Here is a 22,633-nt window from a genome sequence, read left to right on the forward strand (position 1 = left end):
ATTATCGCCTGTATCGTGGTGATGGGAATGCAGATGTTAGTGGTACGCTTTAAATGGCAGTAGATCACGTGATCAAACACGACACTCTCACAGCAGCCCTAACAGTCATGTATAACCAAATGTGTCATCTAGTCCATATGGTCTTTGTGCTAAATTTCTCTTTTGCACATTTTTCGTTGTGTTTTTTCTGGTTGCGCTTTTCTCTGTATGCGATTTTTTTCTGTTTGCGTTTTTTTCCGTTTGCGCTTTTTTCTGTTTGCGCTTTTTTCTGTGTGCGCTTTTTTCTGTTTGCGCTTTTTTCTGTTTGCGTTTTTTTCTCTTTGCGCTTTTTTCTGTGTGCGCTTTTTTCTCTTTGCGCTTTTTTCCGTGTGCGCTTTTTTCTCTTTGCGCTTTTTTCCGTTTGCGCTTTTTTATGTTTGCGCTATTTCTGTGTGCCTTTTTTTTTTGGGGGCTTTTTTCTGTTTGCGCTTTTTTCTCTTTGCGCTTTTTTCTGTGTGCGCTTTTTTACTTTCTCGTATATACGAAGTATAGAGAAAGTATTGTAATCGTGCAAAAAAAAATCGAGATTTTTACAAATCTCGACGTTTTACATCTCACTGATACGGAAAAACATAATTTTGCAATCTTGTCCGTATGTCTGTGTGTCTGTGTGTCTGTCTGTCTGTCTGTCCGTGTGTAAACACGATAACTTGAGTACCGTTACAGCTAGGTTGATGAAATTTCATATATAAGTATTTTATCAAAATCGTAGATCCGTATCAACTATTGAGCGATTTCCGATAACCGGAAGTGGTACTTTTCCTACTTTGAAATTTTCAAAAGCCTATAACTTGAGTACTATTTCAGATAGATAAATGAAATTTCACATTTAAGTAAAAGATCTAATTCTCTACCTGCTGTCAAATTTTGAGTCATTTCCGTTGAACGGAAGTAGTAATTTACGCTACTTCCGATTTCTCAAAAAACTAATGTAAATTTTAAAGTACTAATAATATTGCGCACTATTATGCACTTTTTTATTTAGCGTTCACTTGTGTGCAATTCTTTTGTCTACGAGATTTTATTCTATTTTTAAAACTTTAAGTATTTAAAATGGATTAAAAAATCATGTCTATAGCCCGAGTTCCCATCCCCTGTTATTTTATATAAAAATATTCGAGAAAGTTTAGGGGAGATCACTCCCGGTTTATTTTCTTTGCGCTTTTTTCCGTGTGCGCTTTTTTCCGTTGCGCTTTTTGTTTTGCGCTTTTTTCCGTTGCGCTTTTTTCCTTTTCGGTTCTTTCCGGCCACCCTGCTGCAGGTATATATTAGCCTTTCTAGTGCTGTCCTAAGTAATTGAGTATACGACTCTGGATTTTTTAGGGATTGCAGGACAGATTTAGCATCTGTAAGAAATACTATTTGACTATTTGGAGATTCAATATTATATATACACACTTTCCTAAGCTACAAGGAGATGTAAAATGCAAGAACACAACGCTCGCTAAATTCACTGTGAAGCCGTGCATTTCAGAGTTGGCGCCTGAAAGGTACGGCAGAAGTCACACTGATTTGCAGTAAACATTCATTGCTATGTTTTTAAAATAATTTTTGTGAAAATTATATTTTAATATTTTCTGTTCTTTGAACACAGTGATGTTGATCTAAGATTCATTTTGTGTACCAGTAAAATATAGACCTATGTTTTGAATTTGAAAATGCGCATTCGAAGCTGGTGGAGTTCGGTGCCTCCAAAATATGTTAAGAACCACTGGTCTAATAACTTGGTTAAAAACAAGCAATGGCACTTTTCTGCGATTTGGATTTCTTATCAGCACTTTTAATTAAAAAAAAATCAACTCAGATAAAATTAGTTTGAGAAGAGTTGCCTGCCCTGTGCCGTGCTTGAGTAGCTTGTAGCGTCCATCTGGTCTTTCGTACACACGACAGCCATGCTGCTCATCGTCTTCAGTTTTCTTCTGGTCGGCACGCAGGCTGCTTTTGATGACCAATGTAATTTAGGAACGATCAGGTATATTAGTTTGATACTTTTAAATAATAGGCCTACTCAATAGGTTATAAGGTTTATATAGGGGCAAACTATTAGGGGGGGGGGGGGGTAATCATGCAAAGAAAACCCCCAATTATTTTTGTGTTGATTTTGTCTGTAGCCAGTTCGGTATGGAGCCTAACCAAACGACAGAGCTGGAAATACCACAGAACTGCACTTCCGGTGTCGTAGATTGGAGCTACCCAATGGTTAGAATGTTCAGCTTTCGTTTCTTAATTAAAGTTAAAACTTAGTAAAAAGTAAGGATCAGTGGCGTCACTGGGTCGGGTGTCACCCGGTGCGGTAACCGAGGGTGACACTCCACCCCCCCCCCTCCAAATTTTTTTTTGCATTATTTTGATAGTAAATTTTACATTTTTTTGTCGTGAGGTGCGCACCCCCGCACCCCCTTGTGACGCCACCATTAAAAAAAAATTACCATCTTTTAAAAATAATGTCTTGATATCATAGAGATAGGTCGAATGTGTTATACTAAATACACATTTTAAATGAAGACATTTTTGACGTCACAGTTTTAAAGATTAATGACATACTACGTAAGCCTAATGTTCATGGTCAACAACGTGTGACGTCACAATACCATAATCCTGTCTTCACACATACATGTTTAAAATATATCAACATGTCAAGAGTTAGAACCTAATCCCCACTCCCTCCCACACATACTCCTCCTCCCCCCACACATACTACCCCCTCTCCCCACACACACTACCACACCCAAGTTGTGTTTAATAAACCTAACCGGGTGTACCTGTCCCAGGGCTATCTGCATCTGGTGCTCTCACTCAGCGGGCAGAGCTACTCTCTGTGTATTGTCAAGAGCTGGGCGACCTACATCACAGAGGTCAAGGACGTCACAGATGGGCGTAACCAGGTGCTAGATCTACCCACAGAAAGTAAGTTCATACCTGCAGGTCTTGACAAAAATTGTAGGTCCTTGTAGGTCCTGACACAACTTGAAGGTACTGACACAACTTGAAGGTCCTGTCACAACTTAAAGGAAGGTCCTGTCTCAACCAGTAGGTCCTGTCACAACTTGAAGGTCCTGTCACAACTTGTAGGTCCTGTCACAACTTGAAGGTCCTGTCACAACTTGAAGGTCCTGTCACAACTTGTAGGTCCTGTCTCAACCAGTAGGTTCTGTCACAACTTGAAGGTCCTGTCACAACTTAAAGGAAGGTCCTGTCACAACTTGTAGGTCCTGTCACAACTTGAAGGTCCTGTCACAACTTGTAGGTCCTGTCACAACTTGTAGGTCCTGACACAACTTGAAGGTCATGTCTAGACCAGTAGGTCCTGCCATAACTTGTAGGTCCTGTCTCAACCAGTAGGTCCTGTCACAACTTATAGGTCCTGTCACAACCTGTATGTCCTGTCACAACCTGTATGTCCTGTCACAACTTATAGGTCCTGACACAACTTGAAGGTCCTGTCTCAACCAGTAGGTCCTGTCACAACTTGTAGGTCCTGTCACAACTTGTAGGTCCTGTCACAACTTGTAGGTCCTGTCATAACTTGTAGGTCCTGTCACAACTTGTAGGCCCTGTCACAACTTGAAGGTCCTGTCACAACTTGTAAATCCTGTCACAACCTGTAGGTCCTGTCACAACTTGTAAATCCTGTCACAACCTGTAGGTCCTGTCACAACTTGTAAATCCTGTCACAACCTGTAGGTCCTGTCACAACTTGTAAATCCTGTCACTACCTGTAGGTCCTGTCACAAACTGTAGGTCATGATCAGTGTTTCTTCCAGACTTTTTTCTCCGGGGGGGGGGGGGGCACTTGAAATTTTCGGGGGGGGGGCGGTAGACTTTCTTCGGGGGGGGGGGGGGGCGGACACTGTTAAAAGTATATATTTTCTATATAAATTATATAAATTTCATTTCGTTCGGGGGTGCGGTAAAAATTTTTCGGGGGGGGGGGGGGGGGGGGAGGGGGGAGGCCCCCCCCCCCCCCCCCCCCGAAGAGATGCCTGGAAGAAACTCTGGTCATGATACAACCTGTAGGTACTAAACTACAAACCATATTTGCACTATGTATTGTAAGACCTGATATCCCAGCCCACCAAGTAACCAAGCCCATGTCCTGTCCACAGAAAGCCCCTCCTGTGCTGTCGCCTCGAATGGCGTTACGGAGTTGCAGCTTAAGGCGCCCAGTCACCTCATGTACATGAACGGCTTCGATTACAAGGTCGTGCCTCGGGTTTAGTATACTAGGTATTCGATTATGCGATATTGCCAGCCTAGTTTAATACAGATATTGGATAATACAGTCGAAATTTTAATGATCGGAAAGAAGCTCAACGGAAAACTGTGCAAGGGCATTTTTGTATTTTAAAACCTAACATTTATAGACATTAACAAAGCATGATTACATGTACATTATAGAATAATAAAACATATTTCCCTGACATATGGCAAAATAAAATTTACGTGTATTAGTATAATTAGTTTGTATTTGCGCATTTTTCTGTTTTCGCAGTTTTCCGATTGCGCATTTTTTTCTGAGAACCCAGACTTTCATAGCTTAACATTGTTGTTCTGTTTATATTCTTGTTATAAGATTATTTGACAAAGTAAATAAAAAGATGTGTCAACTATTTCAAGAATTGTTGTGTTTGATGTCGTGGTACAGAGACAGTGCATGTAGCGATGTCTGTGGTTTAATTTATGTTTAAAACTTTTCTTACTCTCTCACACACACCCTTTTTTACTTTCTTGTATATACGAAGTATAGAGAAAGTATTGTAATCGTGCACAAAAATAACATGAAATTTTGAAAGTTTTCACCGTTTTACTCCTCAGTCCTTCACCACATCCGGAGTATAGAGGACTTATTTTAATCAGGCAAAAATTATAAATACAAATATTAATGAAATATATTAACATTTTGGCGTTTTATGCGTTATCGAGTCGTAAAAACTGGACTTTGCAATTCTGTCCGTATGTCTGTGTGTGTGTGTCTGTGTGTAAACACGATAACTTGAGTACCGTTACAGCTAGGTTGATGAAATTTCATATATAAGTATTTTATCAAAATCGTAGATCCTGATCAACTTTTAAGCGATTTCCGATAACCGGAAGTGGTACTTTTTCTACTTTGAATTTTTCAAAAGCCTATAACTTGAGTACTATTTCAGATAGATAAATGACATTTCATATGTAAGTAAAAGATCTAATTCTCTACCGTCTGTCAAATTTTGAGTAATTTCCGTTGATTGCAAGTACTAATTTACGCCATTTCCGATTTCTCAAAAAACGAATGTAAATTTATTAAGTACTAATAATATTCCGCACTATTATGCACGTTTTATTTGGCGTTCACAGGTGTGTAATTCTTTTTTCTACGAGATTTTATTCTATTTTAAAAAGTTTAAGTATTTAAAATGGATTAAAATTCATGTCTATATCCCGAGTTCCCATCCCCTGTTTTTTTTTTATAAAAGAATATTCGAGAAAGTTTAGGGGAGATCACTCCCGGTTTATTGAAACATAATATACAACCAGGAGTTGCTACAGTTTCTGAGGAGGATGCATTGAATTTTGTTAAGGTGTGGAGAGGGGAGATACGTGGGCTGGGTGGTTTATAGATAAGTTATGTAATAATTGGTGTGTATGGAAAAGTTACATCACATTATGTAATAATTGGTGTGTATGGAACAGTTACATCTCATTATGTAATAATTGGTGTGTATGGAACAGTTACATGACATTATGTAATAATTGTATGGAAAGGTTACATCACATTATGTAATAATTGATGTTTATGGAACAGTTACATCACATTATGTAATAATTGTATGGAACAGTTACATCACATTATGTAATAATTGTATGGAACAGTTACATCACATTATGTAATAATTGGTGTGTATGGAAAAGTTACATCACATTATGTAATAATTGGTGTGTATGGAACAGTTACATCACATTATGTAATAATTGGTGTGTATGGAAAAGTTACATCACATTATGTAATAATTGGTGTGTATGGAACAGTTACATCACAGTATGTAATAATTGGTGTGTATGGAAAAGTTACATCACATTATGTAATAATTGGTGTGTATGGAACAGTTACATCACAGTATGTAATAATTGGTGTGTATGGAAAAGTTAAATCACATTATGTAATAATTGGTGTGTTTGGAAAAGTTACATCACATTATGTAATAATTGGTGTGTATGGAACAGTTACATCACAGTATGTAATAATTGGTGTGTATGGAACAGTTACATCACATTATGTAATAATTGGTGTGTATGGACAAGTTAAATCACATTATGTAATAATTGGTGTGTTTGGAAAAGTTACATCACATTATGTAATAATTGGTGTGTATGGAACAGTTACATCACAGTATGTAATAATTGGTGTGTATGGAACAGTTACATCACATTATAATGGGTATTTTGTGAGTGTGAAATGTCAATATGTATGTAAAGATTCTAATTAGGTTATTGTGCTTTGTGAATAGACAAAGGTTTGTGTGAAAGCTTTTTTGTGAGGGTTCAGTGGTATGTGGGTAACAGATTATGTTTAAAATATTCCCTTCACATAAACATATCGCAGAATAAAAATGATAAAAAAGAAGGGACACAATTCGTTCTTTTTAGAACCCAAACAATTAGAAAACCTTATTAACAAGTTAATTTTCCACGAGTGACTCCCGATTGACCCATTGAGTGACTCCCGATTGACCCATTGAGTGACTCCCGATTGACCCATTGAGTGACTCCCGATCGACCCATTTAGTGAAATTGACAGCAGTTAATCTAGCCCACACAATCTTTCTGTACCACAGTTCGCCACTCTATCACCCACAGTTCTGGGTCTATGGGCTAACGTTCGCCACTCGTAAACAACTAAAAAAAAAAATCAACAAACACACACACACACAAACACCAGGACACACTCGGACCATTCAACCAGCACTTGTGTTTTACAACAGGCCAAATACTTTCAAATGTTTTCCTTGACCGCCGGATTGTTTCTGTGTTTGGCTGTATCAGTGGGTGTCTCGGCACTCGAATATGGAGATCCGTGCTGGATAACAAATGTTGGGTACGGAATTTAGCTGATACAATTCTACTAAAATTTGTAACTCTTAAAAAGATATATTTCTTATATAAAGGGTTTAAAAAGCTTTAACTTCCAATTTTGCAATTATTAATATAGTGCCAACTTATTTTTGTGCCTGAAACAAACAAATCGAGATCAAAAGTTAATAAATACTTTTTTTAACGTTGGCAATAAAACAATTTAAAAAAAAATTGGTTTAACTAAAGCAGTAACTAGTTATAAATAGGCCTAGTTGATTTTAAAAACTAAGACACTTACATTTTTGTAAGTGCATAAATCAACGTTGCTTTTAATGTTGAATCTTTTCCTAAAGATAAACATTGTTTACGATACGTTAATGACTTAATAAGTGGGGAAAAAACTGCGAAGATATTTTGTTTCAATAACCTCTGTGAAATTAATTGTAAAATTTATCTGTGCCCGTGTTTTATAATCAACCATCGTGCATGTATCACGTGAGCTTACATCTCCTACAGGCAAGACGCGGTCATCAACATCCCAAACAGTTGCAAGGTTGGCCAAATTGATTGGCACTACCCGAGAGTAAGAAGATCACTTCCGGTTTTAGGAGATTGTTCATCACGATCTTCCGTGCATACATCATCCCACAAATAAATAACGTGCTTGCATCATTCTCCTCCTCCTCCTCGTCATCATCATCATCATCACCATCGTCATCATAATCATCATCATCACAATTATTATCATCCTAATCACCATCGTTATGATAATCATCAATATCATCATCACCACCATCATGATCATGATCATCATCACCACCACCACAACCACCATCATCATCACACCTCCACCATCACCATCACCACCACCATCATCATCATCATTCCCACCACAACCACTACCACCATCATCATCATCACCACCACCATCACCATCATCATCACCACCACAACCACTATCATCTTTATCATCACCACCACCATATTTACCACCATCGTTATCATTATCATCACCACCACCACAATCATCATCATCACCACCACCACCACCAACATCACCACCATCATCATTAATCATCAATCATCATCCACACCACCACCATCATAACCACAAATAACCACCACCACCACCACCACCACCACCACCACCATAACCACCATCATCACCACCACCACCACCACCATCACCATCATCATCACCATTATCATCATCCGTCTGTTATCAACAGGACTCTGTGTTGGTCAGGCTGTCGTTACCCAACACGTCGTTCTCGCTGTGCCTGGAGGAGGGTTGGTCAACAAACATTCAAGGGGTGGTAGAGGTGACCGCTGGGGTGGAGAACGCTCAGCCCCTTCCAAGAGAGGGTGAATTTTTTTAAATTTTAGTTCTTTTAAATGTTTAGTTTCCTTTGTTCCGCTCATGTTTAGACTGTGATAATTAGAGATAATTTGATTGGTGTCTTCAGGTCACCCCACCTGTATCAAATCTGTCCACAACGAGGCTGTATTCCGAGTGGTTGCTTCTGACACGTTGTACTACATGACCTCTTTCAACTTCCGGGTTACTGAGTGACAACCTTGAACTTAGGGTTTCCTTGACAGCATCGAGATCTTGTGTCCAAGTGTAATTTGAGATTAATAAAAATTGACTCGTGAAATAAACACAAACTGGATGTACAAATTACTGGGCTTTACAGTGCAAAATTTATCAGCACAACACAGTGAGGGATACTTGGGAGCTAGCGTTGTCTCATTTTAGAACCCGAAAACACGCTTGGTTCAGAGTTTAGTTTATTAGCTGACGTTTTGCTAATTAATGACTCAATCAATGAGGGAAAGTGAGTTTTAAATTAGTTCATTGATTGAACGTATCCTGATCACCCTTAGCAGTAAACAAAAATAAAGCCTTTATAAAATCGACAACTTTAGGTTTCAACACACCCACACAAAGCAACACAAATATTTCAAAGAAATTGTACATTTTAGAGGAATGGGTTTGCTAAAGACTGAAGACGAGACAGTATGGATTAGCGATAGAAATACATGTTTTGGGAAAGGTTGGTTAGAAATCTGTCAAAACACAAACGGCACTAAATGGGATACCGCAAGGGTAACGTTAAAAGAAAGGAAGGCTTAGAGAAAGCCTACAGCAGAGAAGTAAGTGACAAGAAGTGGATTGTCTTTGGGAAATTTCAAGAAACGTAAAGACCGTCAGAAATTAAAAAAAACATCTTTTGGAAATCCCTAAAAACCGTAATAAAGGGAAGACTTAAAGAGACAGTAGGCATACAGCTGAGAAGTAACTGGCAAGAAGTAATTTGTCTTGGGAAATTTCAAGAAATGTAAAGACCAGCAGAAATAAAAATAATTCTCTGATGTCAACCTGTTACTGTGGTGAGCACTTACGTAAAAATATGGTTATGTGCGTGTGTGTTAGGGAGTGGTTCAGGTTGGGTGGGGTAACTGGTTTTTTAAAACTAGATTTTACTCAGTGGATCCTGGCATTGTTTAGATAATAAATTGGTTTCGTAAAGACAGGTGATGTGAGATATTTTGTTTAAGATCATTTGTCGTTGTGATCATTTGTCCTTTGATATGACTGTCTGAGATAATTTGTTTTTACAGAAGTTTCAAATTGTTTAAAAACTTTATTGTCTGCCCCTAATAGCCTTCACTAGATCGACCGGCTCTGCGATTGTAAACATTCTCGTGAACCACAGCTCACCAGACAGGTGATAGTATCTAGCTAGTTGTCTCCCGTTTTGTAATTGATTACAGTAATTAATTTTTAATAACTAATTAAACATCTCATTCAATTAAAAATAGATAGACTTGTATTGAAGTGGAACATATCTGGAAAGTTTGAACGAAATCGCTGCATTAGAAGTGAGTCAAAATTAAGTTACAGTATTTGCCACAAACCCACCAAACAAACAAACAAACTAACTAACTAACAAACAAACAGACGTTGCGAACTAAATAAAAGCTTGAAAAAAAAAACAAAAAAAAACTACGTGACTGACACCTTTACCTACTCCACATCCGAGTTATCTTTCCTTATCTTCACGTACAATCTCCCCTGGTCAATCATTGCTTAAGTTAAAAAAGTTTCATTCCAAACCTTGTGTGGTAGTGCCAGTAGCTACAGGTTCTACGACAGTAGACCAACATGCAGGTGATCTTTTTTTGCTGTTTGGCTGCTGTTGTCGGTACAGTCGGGGCTGTTTACGGTGATGCCTGCAGTATCATGACAGGAAGGTGAGTGGTAAATTGCTGTTTAAACTCACCATCATCTGACATTTATTTTTAGCAAATACAACACAGAAAAACTGGTTTGTAAGTTTAAAATGTTAAGAGTGCAGACGAGGACATAAAAAGCCGTATCAACAAGGCCAGATGTGCCTTCAACCCAGTACACCCAATATGGAATTGCACAGCCTTGTCAGAGCAAGAATCTTCAAGACAAACGTTAAGGCAATATTGCAGTATGGCCCAAAGACCTGGTTACCAAAACGAATATAAAGAGGCTGTAGTCGTTCACAAACAGATGTTTACAACAGATTCTCACTATAATATGGCCAGACAAAATGTCAAGTAAAGACCGGTGTCAACACACCAAACTACAGTCGAAAGACAGGGATATTAAAGCCAGCCAATGGGGATGGATTGGGCATACCGTGAGAAGGGGAGAGGACAACAACGAGAGGAAAGCTTTAGACTGGAATCCCCACTAGAAGAGGAAAGTAGGCTGGCCGAGGAGGTCCTGGAGGAGGAAGGTAGAAGATGAGGCTTACGTGGGTGCCAATAAAGAGAGCCGCTCAAAGCCGAGTTCGATTGAAAGGCGTTAATCATTAAAATTATGCGGAAATTTTGTAGTTTTACAGTTATTTAAGCCCTCTACCGCTCCCCTTGCCATAGAAACTTAAATATGTCAGCGATTGTATGACAATCACGGTATTAGACAATGTTATAAGACTGCTATAAATAAAACATTCTAAAATATTTCCTCAGCAACCTGGGAGGATCAGATAAACAAATAGTTGAAGCAGACGTCCCTAAAAACTGCACTTTTGGTGACGTGGACTGGAACTATCCCAAGGTCAGGGTTCATTGGTTAATGGCTATATTATTGAACGGTTGGGGATACATGTGAGTTTATTGTGATGTAAGTTTGGTCGATTATTCCAGGGCTACCTGAAGCTGAGACTAAATCTACCTGGACAAACTTTCTCCCTGTGTCTTGAGGAGGCTTGGGCGACGTCTATCACAGGGGTCAAGGACGTCACAGAGGGGAGGGATGTTGAGTTACCTCTACCCAGTGCAGGTAAATATTGTGGGCTTTTATAAAGTCTAAAGTAGTTTTGAACTATAAATCATAGTTTAAAATATGGTGATAGTTTGATGTCTAAGGTAGTGTAATGATACATGGATCAATCAATTGATAATTTAAATCAATGTGCAGCAATAACTCTAAAATAAAATAATATGATATCTTAAGCCTGAATGGCAACCGACCTCCCCCCCCCATCCTACAACAGGGGTAGAAATTTATCAAACAATCTCATATTCCCAATGTTTGCATTGTTGTACCCATACATTCTGTAGTTTCTGTTAATCAAATGAACGGACGCCTATGTGTGGTCCCATGAATTAGTTCAACTTTAATTCAATTTAAAAAGCCCCTTACCCCCCACCCTCCCGTGTATTCTGGGACGGGGAAGGGGGGGGGGGGAAGGTGAGTGGATAATGCCGTAAGGACGATCTAAGAACATGATTACTTTTGAAAAAAACGCCATGTCTATTTGTGTAGCAAAGTCATGTTAGATTACTTTTCTTTGAGCTGTTATTCTTTTGATAGACTTTCAAGTAGCCTGTTTGTACACATTTAGACTTTCAAGTAGCCTACATGCACACATTTCAACCTTTAAAAAATATGCTGATATTGGTGCAGGGTATACGTATTAAATCACGTGATAATTTCGTCTACCCCAGGTGTCGATTCGTGTGCCAAGTCTGCCCACAGCACCGTAGAGTTGCTGGTCAGCTCACCCCACGGGCAGACGTACATGACCGGGTTTAACTACAAGGTGATCATCACGTGATCGAGTCTTGCGGTGTAAGGGAGATGCTGATTGGTCAGCGCTACTTTCAGATTGTCCAATCGCAGTGGATCTAAAGATTTAATGAAATAGCTCTTTTTAAGAAATATTACAATTGTATATTGTTTCATTCAAGTTTTTGAAATAAAAAAATTATCCACCTAAAATTTTGATATTTATTGAAGAATTTATAATCCTTAAGAACTAAAAAGTGAAGGTACAATTTTAAAGATAATACAATGTATTATTTCGTGTGATTATTGATTCCAAAATTGGTAAAATTCTTAGCATAAAAGCCCAAACAAAACTGTCCGAGGGTCATATCAATTTTATTTAATAGATGCTAGCTTGCTGGAATACTGGAGGTTAAAAAATGCTGCGAGAATTGTCAGCTTGATTGAAGGACTGACAAGTTTATACCAACTTAGTATTAGCATCAGCTAACTAGAACTAGAACTATACAAGTGATGTAACAAGTTCTTTCAAACACCAATAGATTTATCGCAGTTTCAAACATAAGCATTTATTTTTGTAATTTTACATGATTTTTAATGAATTAGATTAATAACTTTTAAATTTTATAACAAAAAGCTTTTATATAGGTATGCACAAAAAGAAAGTAGAAAATAAATTATTTACTTTCAATATATAATAATGCACCACTATTTAAATAACTATAAAGAAAATCGTTTGTCTAAATATTATCTAATGATTATCTTTTCTAAAATTCAAGAAGCGACCAAAATAAAAATAAAAATAAATATTTTATATAGTAGCTTGTTTTTAGATTTTTAAAAATTAACGACCATATTAATAAGTAATTAGTCTAAAGCTATGCTATACTAATGGAAAAGCAAGTTTTGAGAAAGAAAGATAAAATCGTGCCATTAACAGTTTTTTTTCAAATTTTGACATTGCAAATTAAGTAAAAGCTTGCTATGGTTAACCTTTAATATGAAAATGAAAGCAATTTTAAAAAAAAGTGTTCTCAATTAATAAATACTTCGTCCTTCATTTTGTGAACATTTCTTTAAGTTGGGATTTATTCCAAAGTAAGAAGTGTCTTTGAATTATAAAAAGCACCCACTAGCCCAATCCATCTGAAACGAAAAGTTGGTTAGAGAAATGGAAATGGAAGACAATTCAGAAGTAATTTAAAAAAAAATGGTTTTGATGGACCAAGTACTGTGTATGAAGTAAGAAAATATTCCAGCAACGACTTTTGGAAATCCCAAGAGAAACGTAACAAAGGGAAGACTTAAAGAGACAGGAGACATACAGCCGAGAAGTAACTGGCAAGAAGTGGATTGTCTTGGAAGAATATCAAGAAATGTACAGACCAGCAGAATTAAAAATAAATCTCTGGTGTGAACCTGTTACTGTGGTGAGCACTGACGTAAAAATATGGTTTTGTGCGTGTGTGTGTGGGAGTAGTTCAGGTTGGGTGGGGTAACTGGTTTTTTAAAACTGATTTTTCACTCAGTGGACCCTGGCTTTGTTTAATTAATAAATTGGTTTAGTAAAAACAGGTGATGAAAGGTATTAGTCGAAGATCATTTGTCCAGAGATATTTTATTTTTGTCTGTGATATTTTGTGTGAGATATTTTGTCTGAGATAATTTATTCTGGAATATTTGTCTGGGATATTTCGGATGGAATATTTTGTCTAATATCATTTGTACCTGACTTATTTGTCCTGCGATTATTTGTCCCTAAACTATTTGTCCTGAGATCATTTGTACCTGACTTATTTGTCCTGAGATCATTTGTACCTGACTTATTTGTCCTGAGATCATTTGTACCTGACTTATTTGTCCTGAGATCATTTGTCCCTGAACTATTTGTCCTGAGATTATTTGTCCCTAAACTATTTGTCCTGAGATCATTTGTACCTGACTTATTTGTCCTGAGATCATTTGTACCTGACTTATTTGTCCTGAGATAATTTGTACCTGACTTATTTGTCCTGAGATCATTTGTCCCTGAACTATTTGTCCTGAGATTTTTTGTCCCTGAACTATTTGTCCTGAGATCATTTGTCCCTGAACTATTTGTCCTGAGATCATTTGTCCCTGAACTATTTGTCATGAGATCATTTGTCCCTGAACTATTTGTCCTGAGATTTTTTGTCCCTGAACTATTTGTCCTGAGATCATTTGTCCCTGAACTATTTGTCCTGAGATCATTTGTCCCTGAACTATTTGTCATGAGATTATTTGTCCCTGAACTATTTGTCCTGAGATCATTTGTCCCTGAACTATTTGTCCTGCGATTATTTGTCCCTAAACTATTTGTCCTGAGATCATTTGTCCCTGAACTATTTGTCCTGAGATTTTTTGTCCCTGAACTCTTAGTCACGAGATCATTTGTCCCTGAACTATTTGTCCTGAGATTTTTTGTCCCTGAACTATTTGTCCTGAGATCATTTGTCCCTGAACTATTTGTCCTGAGATCATTTGTCCCTGAACTATTTGTCCTGCGATTATTTGTCCCTAAACTATTTGTCCTGAGATCATTTGTCCCTGAACCATTTGTCCTGAGATCATTTGTCCTGTCACCTTACAAACAACCTCGTTGACTTTAGGTCTGTAGTTATTTCTCTAAAAGATACTTTATGCTTAGTAAGAGAAGAACATGTTTTATCTTTCTTTTTCTGGGCTTTATGGTTGAATAATATAAAGAAACAAGTTCATCATTTGGTTAAGAATTTAAAAAAAACTACGTGACTGACACCTTTACCTACTCCACATCCGAGTTATCTTTCCTTATCTTCACGTATAATCTCCCCTGGTCAATCATTACTTAAGTTTAAAAAGTTTCATTCCAAACATTGTGTGTTAGTACATGTAGCTACAGGCTCTACGACACAAGATCATCATGCAGGTGATCTTACTTTGCTGTTTGGCTGCTGTTGTGGGTACAGCCGGGGCTGTTTACGGTGATGCCTGCAGTATTATTACATGGAGGTGAGTGGGCGATTGTGTTTACGACTCATCTATTTAAAATAGCAAGACTTTAACCCGTAATTGACATTCAAATACAACAGCTAATTAATTTCGCCAATTCACACATGAAAACTGCATTTGTAATATTCATCACATTACTCACCCACCTCCCCCAAACTAGAAACTAAGCTACAGTACTAAGACAGTCACGGTATTTGATAATTTGATACGTGTATCTTAAACATATTTTCCTAAAATATTTCCTCAGCAACCTGGGAGGATCAGATAAACAAATAGTTGAAGCAGACGTCCCTAAAAATTGCACTTCCGGTGACGTGGACTGGAACTATCCCAAGGTCAGGGTTGGGTATGCATTGGCTTAAGTACTGCGTAGATACACATCAGGTTATAATTTATTGTGATACACCTGTGTTCCGTAATTTCATGCCTACCTGAAGTTGTTTGATACACCTGTGTTCCGTAACTTCATGCCTACCTGAAGCTGTTTGGTACACCTGTGTTCCGTAATTTCAGGTCTACCTAAAGCTGTTTGGTACACCTGTGTTCCGTAATTTCAGGTCTACCTAAAGCTGTTTGGTACACCTGTGTTCCGTAACTTCATGCCTACCTGAAGCTGTTTGGTACACCTGTGTTCCGTCATTTCATGAATACCTGAAGCTGAGGCTACATGTTTGATACACCTGTGTTCCGTAATTTCAGGGTTACCTGTAGCTGAGGCTACATGTTTGATACACCTGTGTTCCGTAATTTCAGGGCTACCTGAGGCTACATGTTTGATACACCTGTGTTCCGTAATTTCAGGGCTACCTGAGGCTACATGTTTGATACACCTGTGTTCCGTAATTTCAGGGCTACCTGAGGCTACATGTTTGATACACCTGTGTTCCGTAATTTCAGGGCTACCTGAGGCTACATGTTTGATACACCTGTGTTCCGTAATTTCAGGGCTACCTGAGGCTACATGTTTGATACACCTGTGTTCCGTAATTTCAGGGCTACCTGAAGCTGTTTGGTACACCTGTGTTCCATTATTCCAGGGCTACCTGTAGCTGTTTGATACACCTGTATTCCATTATTTGAGGTCTACCCGTAGCTGAGGCTACATGTTTGATACACCTGTGTTCCATAATTTCAGGGCTACCAGAAGCTGAGGCTACATGTTTGATACACCTGTGTTCCATAATTTCAGGGCTACCTGGAGCTGAGGCTACATGTTTGATACACCTGTGTTCCACAATTTCAGGGCTACCTGAGGCTACATGTTTGATACACCTGTGTTCCACAATTTCAGGGCTACCTGAGGCTACATGTTTGATACACCTGTGTTCCATAATTTCAGGGCTACCTGAGGCTACATGTTTGATACACCTGTGTTCCATAATTTCAGGTCTACCTGTAGCTGAGGCTACATGTTTGATACACCTGTGTTCCATAATTTCAGGGCTACCTGAAGCTTGGACTAAATCTACCTGGACAAACTTTCTCCCTGTGTCTGGAGGCGGCCTGGGCGACGTCAATCACAGGGGTCATGGACGTCACAGAGGGGAGGGATGTTGAGTTACCTCTACCCAGTGAAGGTATGTGTAGTCAAACATCTTTGGTAAAAATAGTTGTTTGATGTCTCATCTAGATTTATGGATAATTTGCTAGTAAATACTGATATTGCTTAATGTTTAAATACCAGTAGCTATGATATTAACATGGATTACTGTCTTAGTTTTAGTTCTAGTTGCAGTTATTACACTTAGATAAAATAAAGGCCAACCCCTCCCCAAAGAAAGTGGGCGAAAATTATTATTTAATGTCATATTTCATCATGATCTTTTCTTGACCTCAATTCTGCTGTCTGAATGTGATCTGTTGTTTCTGTTAACATAATTAACTTTAACTTGAGTCTGGTCTTATACATTAGTTGCGGTCAATAAAAAGACCACTAGTATATATTTTAAAGGGGGGGGGATACGGTTGTGTTGGGTGGGGGTAAGATAGGGTTGTGTGGGGTGGGGATAGTGTTTTGTGGGGTGAAGGAGGGGAGAGATAGGGATTTTTTGGGGTGGGGGAAGGGGTGTGGGGGGAGAGATAGGGATGTGTGGGGTGGGGAGAGATACGGTTGTGTGGGGTGATGGATAGGGTTGTGAAGGGGGGAGAGATAGGGACGTTTGGGGTGGGGTATAGGGTTGTGTGGCGTGGGGGATAAGGTTGTGTTGGGTGGGGGAGAGATAGGGTTGTGGGGCGTGGGGTATAGAGTTGTGTGGGTGGGGGGAGTGGGGGATAGTGTTTGAACAGGCGACCCACAACGTTTCAGGAATAGTTTTCAAGAAAACGCCGTTTATCTAGCTATGTCATGTTGGATAAAGTCTTGAGACTTTTATTTTAATATTAATTTACCACTTTCAGTATTTTTGTAAATTCAACTTAAAAACAGTGTAAGTGCTGATGTTGGTACTGGATGTTTAAATAACGTGATCTTTTGGTCTAACCCAGGTGTCGAGTCGTGTGCCAAGTCTGCCCACAGCACCGTAGTGCTGATGGTCAGCTCACCCAGCTGGCAGACGTACATGACAGGGTTCAACTACAAGGTGATCATCACGTGATCTCGTCATGCGGTGTAAGGGAGATGCTGATTGGTCAGCGTCCAAACCAGATCGTCCAATCAAAGACTACAATGTTTCTACAGCTTTAATAAAACAGCTCTCTTAAGAAATCTTAAAACTTGTTTGTTTTGTTTTATTCAAGTTTGAAAAATAAAAACCATTGGAACGCGTTGGATGTTGATTATATTGTATAATTTACAATTCTTAAAAAAATAATGACCAACTGGTTATGACAAAGATATGGAAATTATTTTAAAGTAACCCATTTCGTGTAAATACAATGTGTCTTTTCGTGTGATTATTGATTCCAAAATGTGTTGCCATTTAGAACATAACAGGCCAAACAAAAATAAATTACAGTCATATCAAATGTTTAGAAATAAATGCAAGCTTGATGGAATACATGGTGTAAAGGTAACAATATGATGGAGAAGTGTCGGTCAGAGGGAATGATAAGTATACCAAGGCTAAGTGTTATCATCAGCTGACTAGACGTAGATTTTGTGTACCAGTGATAATGCAGTCGCAAAATATTATCAAACTTCAGTCGAAATAGAATGCATGCATTCTTACACATAATCAGTATTTTTCAAAAGTGGTTTAAATAAACTCGAAAATTAATTTATAATACTGAAATGGATGTGACATATTGCGACTTTTCTGACTTGTAAGGTATATTTTACACGTTGTAACGCTGGCTTTGATTATTCTTTATTTCTTATATTTAGCAAAATGACAGCTTGTTCAAAGACAAAATGAATGTGTTAACTGGCTTATAAGTTCTGTCTATGAAGCTCCACACGAATTTTCACATTTTGCTAATAAAGTAATATGAAACAGTTTTTAAAAATAAAATGTGATTTTAAGAATAATTTATAGTACCTACATTTGTCGCGGTATTTCTTTGTGTGCGTGTGTGTGTGTGTGTGTCGAGTGGGTGGGGTTGATAATTCACATGTGCATACATTATATACTTTTGTGTGGCTAGGTACTGAAGCGAAATGTCATATTTGTATTTCATATAATATAGATCTAGGTACTATCGTATTGTTAGACAACGATCACTGAAAAAAATTGTTTTGGGAGAGTATTTGTGCACATAAAACATAATGGGATGAAACAGTTGTGTCTGTGTGCTATACATCCAAGAACACATCTGTCAACGCCAACTACACATCCTACAACTCATCTGTCTATGTCATTTACATATCCTACAACACATATGTCTATGTCAACTACATAGCATACAACACATCTGTCTATGTCAAATACATAGCATACAACACTTCTGTCTATGTCAGCTACACATCCTACAACACTTCTGTCTATGTCAACTACACATCCCACAACACTGATGTCTGTAGACTGTATGTGCAGCATTGTTAGTCTCTTTAGTCTTCGGGAATTCCAGATTTCTTCAGGTTTGTTATTGTGAGTTAGATGTCGGGAAATTCCAGAGTTTATCTCGAATGTCATGGTGTGGCAGATGTCAATGACGTCAGGAAATTCCAGAAATGGGCCAAAGTTTAAGAGATACGACAACAGTTTGAAGAGATAAGAATTCAGTTTGAAGAGATAAGAATTCAGTTTGAAGAGATAAGAATTCAGTTTGAAGAGATAAGACCCCAGATTCTGCTTCTTGACCTAGGGTCACTGCTGACCAGTGAAACACGAACCGGTCATGCGCACCTGTCTTCAGTGACCACGTGTAGACTGAGTGAGCAGTGTTGTAATCAAATGTGTAGACTAAATGAGCATCAAATGTGTAGACTAAATGAGCATCAAATGTGTAGACTAAATGAGCATCAAATGTGTAGACTAAATGAGCATCAAATGTGTAGACTAAATGAGCATCAAATGTGTAGACTAAATGAGCATCAAATGTGTAGACTAAGTGAGCATCAAATGTGTAGACTAAGTGAGCATCAAATGTGTAGACTAAGTGAGCATCAAATGTGTATACTAAGTGAGCATCAAATGTGTATACTAAGTGAGCATCAAATGTGTAGAGTAAGTGAGCAGTGTTGAAATCAAATGTGTAGACATACATACATACATATCAATCGTGGTGGATTAGACAAACAAGCAGACAAACAATCACACAACCTGACAACAAGACAACCAGACTATCTTTCACCCACACAACCTAACAATGAGAGAAATAAACAATCAGACAAACAGACAAACAAACAACAACACAACCCGACAACCAGACATTGCGAACTGCGACAAGCTTGGCGTGGTAAAAATTCGATCAGAAAAGGACTGCGAACATTTATTTAAGTTCCCTCGTTTAAAATTAACTTTTTAAAATACACATGGGTTAGGTATAGATTACAATGTATGGTTAAGGTATGGATTATGAATTGGTTAGTTGTGGTTTAGGTATGGGTTTGATATTGGTGGCAGAGGAGTAGCGACCCTTCCCGGCGCCCGGGGACAAACTTTTGATTTGCATCCCCCCCCCCCCTCAAACTTTCGATTACTTTTTCCAACCCATTTTGGCGCCCTCTAAGGTCGGCGCCCGGGACATATGCCCCCCCTGCCCCCCCCCTCCCATCGCTACGCCTCTGGGCCATGGTGACGCAAAGAATAACAATGTGTTCCGTTGTTTCGTGTGTTTGGCCTATTGTTGGAGCTACTTATTGACCTTTTGACCTGCTGTTATTGTAGAGCTCCTTATTGACCTTTTGACCTGCAGTTACCTTACGCCAATGAAGCGAAGGAAATATTTTATCTCTCTCTGGACTTGTTGTGAAATAGAAAAAAATAATTGATTTTTTTTAGTGAAGAGTTATAAAAAAAACAACAACAAGAACACGAGACCAACACATTTACATAGAACACATCCGAGTTATCTCTCCTTATATTCCCGAACAATCTCCCCTGACCAGTCATTACGCTACAGCTACTTTAGCTAGAAAGGTTTTATTCCAAACCGTGTGTGGTAGTGCCAGTAGCTACAGGCTGTAAGACAGTAGACCATCATGCAGGTGATCGTTCTTTGCTGTTTGGCTGCTGTTGTCGGTACAGCCGGGGCTGTTTATATCAATGGCTGCAACATCTTGGCAGGAAGGTGAGTGGTAACACATACCACACTGAAAAAAACTTCTTTTAAGAAAGTAAGACAATAACCACTTTCTAAGTTTTAAATGTTACATCAAACTGCATTTATGTTTATAAATCAAATATATCAAATTGCTAAAGTCGTCAATATAATATATTCACTTAAAAAAACCCACTAAGTATCGTATGTGCGACTCTTGCAAAGAAAGACGAAACAAAGGGTTAAACGTAAAATTGAAATTAAAACTTTTCTCATTGTATCACGGTTATATTGACTGTATCGTTAAAAGTTTGTGGAAGTCATATAGTTTTACAGTTAGCTAGCCACCCTACCCCTAAAATCTAAATAATTCAGCGGTATTGACTATATTGTAAGATTGTTTCTTATACATTCCTATACTTTCTAATGTATGACAATGACGGTATTAGACTATATTGTAAGATTGTTTCTTATACATTCTTATACTTCCTGATACATTTTCCCAGCAACCCTGGAGCATCAAGTCAACAAATAGTTGAAGTGGACGTCCCTAAAAACTGTACTTCCGGTTTCGTGAACTGGAGTAGTCCAAAGGTCAGTGTTGTATTTTGTTTGGGATGCGTTTGTTGTGATTCACCTGTGGTTCTTTACTCCAAGGGTATCTGAAGCTGTTTGATACACCTGTGTTCCATAATTTCAGGGCTACATGAAGTTGAGACTAAATCTACCTGGACAAACTTTCTCCCTGTGTCTTGAGGCTGCCCCGACGACGGCAGTCACAGGGGTCAAGGACGTCACAGAGGGGAGGGATGTTGAGTTACCTTTACCCAGAGAAGGTAAATATTTATGGGATATTAAAGTCTAAAGTAATTTTAACTATAAATCATTGTTAAAAATATGGTGATAGTTTCATGCCTAAGGTAGTGCAGTTACGACATTAAGATGAGACAATGAGATAGTTGTAAGGTAATGTGCAGCAATATCTCTTAAATAAAATAATATGATTTCTTATGCCTAAATGTCACCCCCCCCCTTCCATCATGGAACAGGAGGTAGAAACTTATCAATCTTATATTCTAGACTATCGCTTTGTTACACCAATACATGAACGATTGCCTGTGGCTGGTCCTATGAATTAGTTCAATAAAAGTGCACTGAGGGTAGTGCTGTGATGACGTAAATAAACAGGCGACGCCATCTTTTAAGGCATAATTTAAAAAAAAAAAACGCCGTCTCTATTTGTATAGCAAAGTCGTGTACGGTTACTTTTCATTGAGATTTGATTTCCAATGTCTTTATACATTTTAACTTTTTTAAAGTGCCGAAGTTTGTATTGGATATGTAAATCACGTGATCTTTTGGTCTAACCCAGGTGTTGAGTCGTGTGCCACGTCTGCCCACAGCACCGTAGAGCTGATGGTCAACTCAATCCAGGTGGTTCTGTACATGACAGGGTTCAACTACAAGGTGATCATCACGTGATCAAGTCATGTGGTGTCAGGGAGATGCTGATTGGTCAGCGTCCCAACCAGATCGTCCAATCAAAGACTACAATGTTTCTACAGCTTTAATAAAACAGCTCTATTAAGAAATCTTAAAACATGTTTGTTTTGTTTTATTCAAGTTAAAAATAAATTCGAAGGTTAAATTTTTATTTTTTATTAAAGAGTTTCAACATCAACATGCTTTACTTTTTGTGCCCAAGACACATGGGGGCGTACAGAAAGCTCCCTCCACTTTTATTTGTCCCCCATGACTGCCCTGCCTCTGCCAGCTGCTTCCCTGCCGTACGCCTCCATTTCTCCATTGGCCTTCCCCGCTTCCTTTTTCCTTGAG

The 22,633-nt window shown here is 38.3% G+C and overlaps 5 protein-coding genes across 5 annotated transcripts; all 5 read left to right on the forward strand.

The window, feature by feature from the left end:
- Positions 1 to 1,857: 1,857 nt before the first annotated feature.
- LOC131934681 (uncharacterized) lies at positions 1,858 to 4,649 on the forward strand. Its single transcript, XM_059290765.1, has 4 exons — positions 1,858 to 2,011; positions 2,151 to 2,238; positions 2,811 to 2,946; positions 4,146 to 4,649. Exons 1-4 carry the CDS (start codon positions 1,932 to 1,934, stop codon positions 4,256 to 4,258), a joined length of 417 nt encoding a protein of 138 aa, XP_059146748.1. The 5' UTR covers positions 1,858 to 1,931; the 3' UTR covers positions 4,259 to 4,649.
- A 2,220-nt stretch (positions 4,650 to 6,869) lies between these two features.
- Positions 6,870 to 8,776, forward strand: LOC131934674 (uncharacterized). Its single transcript, XM_059290757.1, has 4 exons — positions 6,870 to 7,114; positions 7,609 to 7,675; positions 8,322 to 8,457; positions 8,559 to 8,776. The coding sequence occupies exons 1-4, from the start codon at positions 7,017 to 7,019 to the stop codon at positions 8,663 to 8,665; spliced, it is 408 nt and encodes a 135-aa protein (XP_059146740.1). The 5' UTR covers positions 6,870 to 7,016; the 3' UTR covers positions 8,666 to 8,776.
- A 1,429-nt stretch (positions 8,777 to 10,205) lies between these two features.
- LOC131934684 (uncharacterized) lies at positions 10,206 to 12,291 on the forward strand. Its single transcript, XM_059290767.1, has 4 exons — positions 10,206 to 10,350; positions 11,104 to 11,191; positions 11,281 to 11,416; positions 12,085 to 12,291. The coding sequence occupies exons 1-4, from the start codon at positions 10,262 to 10,264 to the stop codon at positions 12,192 to 12,194; spliced, it is 423 nt and encodes a 140-aa protein (XP_059146750.1). The 5' UTR covers positions 10,206 to 10,261; the 3' UTR covers positions 12,195 to 12,291.
- Positions 12,292 to 15,033: 2,742 nt separating this feature from the next.
- On the forward strand, positions 15,034 to 17,869 carry LOC131934678 (uncharacterized). Its single transcript, XM_059290760.1, has 4 exons — positions 15,034 to 15,157; positions 15,405 to 15,492; positions 16,599 to 16,734; positions 17,642 to 17,869. The coding sequence occupies exons 1-4, from the start codon at positions 15,069 to 15,071 to the stop codon at positions 17,749 to 17,751; spliced, it is 423 nt and encodes a 140-aa protein (XP_059146743.1). The 5' UTR covers positions 15,034 to 15,068; the 3' UTR covers positions 17,752 to 17,869.
- Positions 17,870 to 20,622: 2,753 nt separating this feature from the next.
- On the forward strand, positions 20,623 to 22,397 carry LOC131934685 (uncharacterized). Its single transcript, XM_059290768.1, has 4 exons — positions 20,623 to 20,827; positions 21,304 to 21,391; positions 21,498 to 21,633; positions 22,170 to 22,397. Exons 1-4 carry the CDS (start codon positions 20,739 to 20,741, stop codon positions 22,277 to 22,279), a joined length of 423 nt encoding a protein of 140 aa, XP_059146751.1. The 5' UTR covers positions 20,623 to 20,738; the 3' UTR covers positions 22,280 to 22,397.
- The last annotated feature ends 236 nt before the right edge of the window (positions 22,398 to 22,633 follow it).

Source organism: Physella acuta, unplaced genomic scaffold, assembly GCF_028476545.2.
Source record: "Physella acuta isolate Inbredline_101_S28 unplaced genomic scaffold, ASM2847654v3 ptg000115l, whole genome shotgun sequence".
In the NCBI taxonomy this organism is placed as follows: domain Eukaryota; kingdom Metazoa; phylum Mollusca; class Gastropoda; family Physidae; genus Physella; species Physella acuta.

What these genes read in the sequence shown, in the direction of transcription:
- LOC131934681 (XM_059290765.1), top strand. Translation starts at nt 1,932, where the DNA reads ATGCTGCTCATCGTCTTCAGTTTTCTTCTGGTCGGCACGCAGGCTGCT. An exon ending in TAGATTGGAGCTACCCAATG is followed by an intron (nt 2,239 to 2,810) that starts GTTAGAATGTTC and finishes TACCTGTCCCAG; the next exon opens with GGCTATCTGCATCTGGTGCT. An exon ending in GCTAGATCTACCCACAGAAA is followed by an intron (nt 2,947 to 4,145) that starts GTAAGTTCATAC and finishes TCCTGTCCACAG; the next exon opens with AAAGCCCCTCCTGTGCTGTC.
- LOC131934674 (XM_059290757.1), top strand. Translation starts at nt 7,017, where the DNA reads ATGTTTTCCTTGACCGCCGGATTGTTTCTGTGTTTGGCTGTATCAGTG. An exon ending in TGCTGGATAACAAATGTTGG is followed by an intron (nt 7,115 to 7,608) that starts GTACGGAATTTA and finishes CATCTCCTACAG; the next exon opens with GCAAGACGCGGTCATCAACA. An exon ending in TCAGCCCCTTCCAAGAGAGG is followed by an intron (nt 8,458 to 8,558) that starts GTGAATTTTTTT and finishes TGGTGTCTTCAG; the next exon opens with GTCACCCCACCTGTATCAAA.
- LOC131934685 (XM_059290768.1), top strand. Translation starts at nt 20,739, where the DNA reads ATGCAGGTGATCGTTCTTTGCTGTTTGGCTGCTGTTGTCGGTACAGCC. An exon ending in TGCAACATCTTGGCAGGAAG is followed by an intron (nt 20,828 to 21,303) that starts GTGAGTGGTAAC and finishes ACATTTTCCCAG; the next exon opens with CAACCCTGGAGCATCAAGTC. An exon ending in GTTACCTTTACCCAGAGAAG is followed by an intron (nt 21,634 to 22,169) that starts GTAAATATTTAT and finishes GGTCTAACCCAG; the next exon opens with GTGTTGAGTCGTGTGCCACG.
- LOC131934678 (XM_059290760.1), top strand. Translation starts at nt 15,069, where the DNA reads ATGCAGGTGATCTTACTTTGCTGTTTGGCTGCTGTTGTGGGTACAGCC. An exon ending in TGGACTGGAACTATCCCAAG is followed by an intron (nt 15,493 to 16,598) that starts GTCAGGGTTGGG and finishes CCATAATTTCAG; the next exon opens with GGCTACCTGAAGCTTGGACT. An exon ending in GTTACCTCTACCCAGTGAAG is followed by an intron (nt 16,735 to 17,641) that starts GTATGTGTAGTC and finishes GGTCTAACCCAG; the next exon opens with GTGTCGAGTCGTGTGCCAAG.
- LOC131934684 (XM_059290767.1), top strand. Translation starts at nt 10,262, where the DNA reads ATGCAGGTGATCTTTTTTTGCTGTTTGGCTGCTGTTGTCGGTACAGTC. An exon ending in TGCAGTATCATGACAGGAAG is followed by an intron (nt 10,351 to 11,103) that starts GTGAGTGGTAAA and finishes ATATTTCCTCAG; the next exon opens with CAACCTGGGAGGATCAGATA. An exon ending in TGGACTGGAACTATCCCAAG is followed by an intron (nt 11,192 to 11,280) that starts GTCAGGGTTCAT and finishes CGATTATTCCAG; the next exon opens with GGCTACCTGAAGCTGAGACT.